This window comes from Octopus bimaculoides, chromosome 28, assembly GCF_001194135.2.
Source record: "Octopus bimaculoides isolate UCB-OBI-ISO-001 chromosome 28, ASM119413v2, whole genome shotgun sequence".
Classification (NCBI taxonomy): domain Eukaryota; kingdom Metazoa; phylum Mollusca; class Cephalopoda; order Octopoda; family Octopodidae; genus Octopus; species Octopus bimaculoides.
In genome coordinates this window covers 12505488-12513902 of record NC_069008.1, presented here as the reverse complement: position 1 = coordinate 12513902, position 8415 = coordinate 12505488, and the positions used below count along the sequence as shown (strand labels likewise).

The 8415-nt window shown below is 36.1% G+C and overlaps 2 protein-coding genes across 2 annotated transcripts in view; one reads left to right on the top strand and one right to left on the bottom strand.

Moving 5' to 3' along the window:
- LOC106870873 (zinc finger protein 208) overlaps positions 1–8415 on the bottom strand; it is a 19715-nt gene that overhangs the window by 6285 nt on the left and 5015 nt on the right. The gene's annotated exons all lie outside the window — the stretch shown is intronic.
- On the top strand, positions 63–6030 carry LOC106870871 (zinc finger protein 271). Its single transcript, XM_014917108.2, has 2 exons — positions 63–771; positions 2784–6030. Exon 2 carries the CDS (start codon positions 3046–3048, stop codon positions 4843–4845), a length of 1800 nt encoding a protein of 599 aa, XP_014772594.1. The 5' UTR covers positions 63–771; positions 2784–3045; the 3' UTR covers positions 4846–6030.

Genomic DNA, 8415 nt, shown 5'->3' with positions numbered 1-8415 from the left:
CCAAGTCCTCTCCCCACCCCGCCTTTCGTGAGTGCGCATTTTTTTTTTTTTTCATATTCGTTCAGAGCAAGTCGTTTTACATCTATTACACTATTTTTCTTTTGTTTCTTGGCTCCGGTGAGGCGTCTCGGCACATTCACGATGTGAATGTTCCGAGCCACCCCCCCGCGTTCGCGAGCGCGCATTTTTTTCTTTCATATTCATTCCCAGCAAGTTGCTTTACACCTATTACAGTAATTTTTTTTTCATTTTTGAGCTCGGGTCAAACGCTTTAGTTTGACCATAAATGAATGGTTAGAGCAAAAATAGATTTAATCACTGTAAATATTCGAAAGGTAAAAGACAAATTTCAATATCGTCATCCGAAAATGTCTGCAGCAGAAACGGAAGTGTCAAGTGTCATGTGACAAAACTACATCTTTTGCTCTCCAGCAAAATAAGATGAAATAAACAAGAGGAGAGACCACTAAGTGGATCCCTTGTATGCTAAAAATAGATGTCAAACCGTCCTATCACGAAATCTGTGTTCCCAAATTAGCATGCGCACTAAACTGGCTTCCATTTCTATCATTCACTTCAAAATTTTTGTCTGCTTAGTGAATTCCCTTTAATCAATAATCATGAACATTTATTAAACATTCCTCGTCTATCACTGTTATAATACATTTTTCAACGATTCTACACAGTTATAGGGCAAACATTCGCCTATAGTACATTTCATAACTACCACACACACAGTTATAACAACACTATCCTTTATAAAACATTTCTGTAAGTATTAAACAATGAAAATATTTCATCTTTTAATATTGTAGTCATTTGTTTTTGACGAATCGATTCTTTGTATCTGTCGTACCTTTTATCCGTGAAACGTGCCTGATTTGTGCGTGATTTGGCTGCTATTTCTTGCTATGAAGCCTATTTTGCTGACTCCACCATTGCCACGTTAGTTTGTTGTGTGATTTAGTTTGAGAAATATTTTGCATTACACTAGAATCAGTCTATTATAATTTGGTTTCAAATTTTGTGACAAGGCCAGCAATTAAGCTGGTGAATAAGTTGATTACATCGATTTCAGTGCCTAACTGGTACTTATTTTATCGACTTCGAAAGGATGAAAAGTAAATTCATCCTCGGTGGAATTTGAACTCATAGCGCAAGGATGGTCGAAGTGCAACTAAGCATTTTGCCTTGTGTGCTAACGGTTCTGCCAGCTCGCCGCCTTAATGCATTATTCTATTTCTTTATTGCCTACAGAGGGCTAAACATAGAGGGGACAGACAAAGGGTTTAAGTCGATTAGATTGACACCAGTGCGTAACTGGTACTTATTTAATCGACCCCGAAAGGATGAATGGCAAAGTCGACCTCGGCGGAGTTTGAACTCAGAACATAACGACAGACAAAATACCGCTAAGCATTCGCCCGGCGTGCTAACGATTCTGCCAGCTCGCCGTTTTAATGCATTATTATAAGCCATTGAATGTTTTTTCTTTTCTTTTATGGTAGAACTATAGATAAGACCCCACAACCACCTCATTTGTTTCCTCATGACTTTGTGAAAGACAGAGATATTGGCTATCTTTCCGAGATATTAAGTGAAATTTTCTACAAATACGTTTCAGATAGGGAAACAAGATCGTCGCTTTCCGTAAAAGGGTTTTGGGGTTAGGGTTAGGGAATTTCGTCCCTAACTCTAGCCGTAACCGTAATCCTAACCCTAAAACCCTTTTACGGAAAGCGACGATCTTGTTCAGAAACATAAACAAACGCACGTGGATTAGAAATGACGTTAACAAAAGTGTTAAAGTGTTTACAAATTGAAAAATGTAGAATCCAGACATTAGTTATGGGATGACTGGATATTTAATTTCCAAGTTTTTTTTCATAGACAATATGTCTTACCTTTATGGTATGCCTGTCTTATGTGCATTAATTTCAAAATGGTAATTATCCAGTAATTTCCACAATTCTTGTACTTTTAAATTTTGTGGTATATTCATTTTTTATTATGATCTTTAAACAAAATTTAAATTATTTTATATTTTGCTGAATTTAGCTGTTGATTAATTAAAAGGTTACAGTTGTTATGTGAAACCACTGTAAATTGATAAGTTTTCAAATTTAATTGAAACACATAAAAAGTGTTAGCCATTTGTAACATAGTCTTAGATATATAATGCTACTGAGAAAGATAGGGTGTGTTATGCCACAAATTCTGGTGCCATGTCAAAAGCACATAAAGGGCACTTGTGTTGGTACCACATGAAAAGCACCTAGTACACTCTATAAGGTGGCTGGCATTAGGAAGGCATCCAGCCATAGAAACTATGCCATAACAACCAAATTAGGACATGGTGCAGCACTCCAGATTGCCAGCTCCCATCAAACCATCCAAGACTTGCCACTCTGTTCTATGATGGTGATGATGATGTTTTTGGATAGAATGTCTTTAATCATGTTTGTCCAGTCAAAGCTGACCTGGGGCTGAATAACCATGTCCAATTATAATTTTGGAGAGAGAGTGTTATTGTCTACTATTTTGTAGTTTAATATATATATATATATATATATATATATATATAATGTTAACAAAACATGAAGGTGTAGCTCTAGAGTAAGCTTCGGTTACCTAAATTTTAGTAAATTAAAATGTTCAGTTGTTAAAGTAAATATTTGTTCATGCAATTAATCTCTATAGAAATGTTATAAATTTTCCACTATTAAATCTCTGATTTTCAATGAGTCTCTATATTTTAAACTGATGTTTCTTCATTATTTCAGAATAACAGATGATATTGGACTAACAGAAGATGCACCTTCAAAACATACCATCATTTAAAGACTGAATGTAAATGTTATATGGAAGAGACAGCCAGCACTGTTTCTATGAACTCATTGTAAAATTCCAATGACATATTTGCTCTGAACTGAGATTATTAGCAAACTTTCTGCCGTAGTCTGGAGTGTATACAAAGTGAGTTTGTGTGATAATTAAACTTGGATAAAATATTGCAAAAACTTAAATTGATTTTTTCTTGAAGACATGCCTAAAGATACAGGAAAACAATCATGTGACTTTAATATCTGTGAAAAGTCATTCTCCCAGAATGGTAACCGATTTAAACATAAGCATATTCATACAGGGAAGAAACAATATTGTTGTGATATCTGTGGGAAATCATTCTCTGTACATTGTCACTTAACATCCCACCAACGTGTACATACAGGAGAGAAGCCATATGGATGTGATATCTGTGGCAAATCATTCTCTCAGAATGGACACCTAACTAAACACAAACGTACTCATACAGGAGAGAAACCATATCATTGTGATATCTGTGGTAAATCATTCTGTGAAAGTGATCAGTTAACTACACACAAACGTATTCATACAGGAGAGAAGCCATATCACTGTGATGTTTGTGGTAAGTCTTTCTTTGGAGGGAGTGCTTTATATTTTCACAAGCATATTCATACAGGAGAGAAGCCATATCAGTGTGATATCTGTGGTAAATCATTCTCTGTACATAGTAAATTAACATCTCACGAACGTGTTCATACAGGAGAGAAGCCATATCAATGTGATATTTGTGGTAAATCATTCTCTCAGAATGGAAGCTTAACCACACACAAACGTATTCATACGGGAGAGAAGCCATATCACTGTGATATTTGTGGTAAATCATTCTCTCAGTTTCATTACTTAACTTCTCACAAGCGTATTCATACTGGAGAAAAGCCATATTGCTGTGATACTTGTGGTAAATCATATTCTATACGTAGTAGCTTAATAGCTCACCAACGTATACATACAGGAGAGAAGCCATATCACTGTGATGTTTGTGGTAAATCATTCTTTAATTGTAGTGCTTTGAATTCTCACAAGCGAATTCATACAGGAGAGAAGCCATATCACTGTGATATCTGTGGTAAATCATTCTCTCAGACTTCTGCTCTAACTACACACAAACGTATTCATACAGGAGAAACACCATATCACTGTGATATTTGTGATAAATCATTCTCTCAGTTTCATTACTTAACTTCTCACAAGCGTATTCATACTGGAGAAAAGCCATATTGCTGTGATACTTGTGGTAAATCATATTCTATACGTAGTAGCTTAATAGCTCACCAGCATATACACACTGGAGAGAAACCATATCACTGTGGTATTTGTGGTAAATCATTCTCTAATTGTAGTGCTTTGAATTCTCACAAGCGAATTCATACGGGAGAGAAACCATATCATTGTGATATCTGTAATAAATCATTCTCTCAGACTTCTGCTCTAACTACACACAAGCGTATTCATACAGGAGAGAAGCCATATCATTGTGGTATTTGTGGTAAATCTTTCACACAAAATACTTTCTTAACTTCTCACAAACGGATTCATACAGGTGAGAAGCCATATTACTGTAATATCTGTGGCAAATCATTCTCTGCCGGTGGTGCATTAACATCTCACCAACGTATACATACAGGAGAGAAGCCATATCACTGTGGTATTTGTGGTAAATCATTCTCTGAAAGTAGTGCTTTGAATTCTCACAAGCGAATTCATACAGGAGAGAAGCCGTATTGCTGTAATATCTGTGGTAAATCATTCTCTCAAAGTAATGACTTAACGAAACACAAGCGAATACATACAGGAGAGAAGCCATATCACTGTAATATCTGTGGTAAATCATTTACTGGAAGTAGTCACTTAAGGATACACCACCGTATTCATACAGGTGAGAAACCATATCAGTGTGACATTTGTGGTAAATCTTTCACCAGAAATACATCCTTAACTTCTCACAAACGGATTCATACACGTGAGAAGCCATATCTGTGATATCAGTAGTAAATCATTCTCTTGAATTGAATGCTTAACTGCACACAAGCATTTACATACAGGAGAGAGACCATATCAGTGCAATATCTGTGGTAAAGCATTCACTGTAAGTTTTAGCTTACAAACACACAAACGTATTCAGACAGGAGAGAAAACTTATCACTGTGATATCTGTGGTAAATCATTTTCTCGACACCAAACTCCACTTGCGAAGACCTATTGAGGCAAGTGAAATCGAAATCGAGTTAAATTCGACGACTGGCACCCATGCCAACATCGTCTCCTACATTGGACATGAGACGCAGCTTGCGAAGACTTATTGGGGCAAGGGAAAGCGAAATTGTGATGGCACCTATGCCCAGCATCGCCTTTCTGGCACTTGTGCCCGCGGCATGTGTAAGGACTTTCGAGCGAGATTGTTGCCAGTGCCCCTGGACTGGCTCTTGTGTGGGTGGCACATAAAAAACACCATTTTGAGCATGGCTGTTGCCAGTACCGCCTGACTGGCCTTCGTGCTGGTGGCACGTAAAAGCACCCACTACACTCTCGGAGTGGTTGGCATTAGGAAGGGCATTCAGCTGTAGAAACTCTGCCAAATCAGATTGGAGCCTGGTGTAGCCATCCAGTTCACCAGTCCTCAGTCAAATCGTCCAACCCATGCTAGCATGGAAAGCGGATGTTAAACGATGACGATGATGATGATGATCATTCACTTAATTAGGCGCAAATTTAGGTCCCACCTCCACCCATATCAGCTACCTACATCTTATACTAATTAAGCCATTCCTCCTTAATATATCCAACTACTAACCTGAAGATTCTGAGTTCGATTCCAAGCAGTGACATGAATAATAATAATATCTAAAAATACCTTAGGTTCGAAATTTCCCTAAGACATCTGATGAAGGCTGGAGGGTACATCAGCCAAAATATTGTGTTAACAACAAACAAGATGAGGACAAATATCCGTCAAATGTAAATAATGTAAATAATTCCTCATCTCTTAAATATAGAACTGCTCCATGTACTAGTTCAAATATCCTATGAAAATGAAGAACATTATTTTCGTAATTCTTTCGTAGGCACCGACTAACATTGGAAGTGGAAATGGCTGTAAGAATTGTTATGTCACAGAAATGTTATGTCATGTTTTGTATTAATAAATAATCTACAGATGTGGTCCAATTTGTTTGTTTGTTTATCTAAATTTTTCTCCATTTCCTGATTATTTATATATATATATACACACACACACACACACACACATATATATATGTATATATATACATACCTCTTCTGTCTTCCCGCTATCGTATTTCGTGGCAAAATTTAATTACATTCTTATAAACAATACATTATGACCACCACAGCCACATAATATACAGATTTCCACAAAAGTGATTCACATCAAAATACTATATTCTTATTTTTATTTAGTTTTCTTCTCTTTTTTTTTGGAACACCAAAATAGTTTAGTTCTTGGTTTTATTTGCAAGTGAGCAGAGGATGTAAGTTTGTCACCTGACACTCAGTACTTCCATTTCTATTGAAGCTCTCTTCGATTGTCACTATTGAAATCTCTGTCTTTTTAAATTTTGAAGGAGATCTGGAGTGATTAAATCTGTTCTTGCACTAACCTATGATTTATACACACACACATATGTATGTATGTGTATACATGAAAGTTGTCGAATAATTACAAGACCAACGACCTCCCGTACAAAACTTATCACAAAGTATTCACGTGTTGGACTCCCTAAAAGTCTACAAAACTTCAAAGATAGAATTTTTTTGTCTTGCTCATCAGACTCCCTCATTGTCTCAAAGTAGTAATTACATAACTACATGTGGAATCCCTAAATATCTACAAAACTTCTAAGGTTCTATAAAGTATTCAAAGCAACGGTATTTAATTCATTTTAATTAATCTTAGTTGTCAATTAAGTAAAATAATTATTTATTTGCAAATTGGGTTAAACTCTGCCAAACCTCCCGATTTCAATTAAGTTTTTTTTAACTAAACACTTTGAAACTTCGGATACTGGTAGAATGCGTCACATAGAACAGGGTTTACTCTTAACGTTTTTGACAAAATTTTGTATTTTAGAAGTTATTTCATGTTAAAGTTGTCGTATTTGGGTAATTTTAACCAATCAATGACATGTATTCAGCTGGAGAAAATTACTGCTGCTGTTTGCGAACAACTGCATCCACTTCCCTAACAAAACCCTTTAATAACCAGAGATGTTTTTATAGCAACATAGGTTTGCTGTATCAGGGTTGATTTGAGGCTAAAATTACAACAAAATTATTACTGAGACAGACCAACGACGGAACCTGTCTGTGGTCGCATGACCTGCTAGAAAACATAGCCAAACTTTTTTTTTATATACAGAAAAATCTCTATCCTGTGATATACACGTAGAGTCCATTATGTTTGGGAAGAAAGACGGAATGGTCACAGTTGGGACGTCTTTGATCATATCTGTTCAATCATATCCAACTCGGGACTAAACAACAGGTGACGAAAGGAATGAGATGAGACAACAAGAGAGCCTTTACCTGGTTGCTTGAGTTGCTAGAAAGAGCAACCAAATCTTCCTGACAAAAAGAAAAATGAAATTTCCGTCTTCAAGAAAAAAAAATCAAGTTTATATTATTTTATATGCATTAATTCTACAGCAGTATAATCACTGAGCTCTGACAATACATGTCTTAACTATTTACCTACAGTGTGAAAAATAGATCAATCATCTGTTGCATCCCAAAATATATTACATGGAACATATATATCTTTTGGGAAGAGTCATAACGAAGAAAGACTACTAGTACACTGGCTGTTGGTTATTCTTTTGCCTGTTTCAGTCATTTGACTGCAGCCATACTGGAGCACCAGTTTGAAGGGCTTTTAGTTGAAGAAATCGATCCCAAGACTTCATTTTTGTAAGCCCATCATATATGTGTGTGTGTATGTATTCGTGTGTTTGCATCTGTTTGACCCCACCACCATCGCCTGACAACTGATAGTGCTTATGTCTCCATAACTTAGTGGTTCAGCAAATTAGCCTGATAAAATAATTACTGGGCTTACAAAGAATAAGTCCTGGGGTCGATTTGTTCGACTAAAATCCCCAAAGTTGGTGTTCCAGCATGTTCACAGACAAACGACTGAAACATGAAAAGAATTGGCAAACAATAACCGGTGTGTTTATAGGCTTCACCAATTGATTCTTCCCAAATATAACAATGTTGGTTTTAAACACAGGAAACAAATTCAAAATCTGGAGGAAATTGCTTTTATTAAAACTATCACAGAGGGAAGTTATCTCAACAGTGTTCAGTTGTGTTAATATAAAACAGTGTGGGAAGGCTGTTATTACTGTTATATCTCCTCTCCAATGTAAATACATTTAATTATAGAAGAGGGTGTTTGTTTTTAAATTTTCAGAGGAAGAAAGAAATTTGACACTAAACCATATCCCTTCAAGTAAATAAAAAAGGTTGGCATCATTAAAAGTTCAAACAGCTGTGAAAGACTACTTCAGAAAGAGAGCCAATGATGAGTGGCTT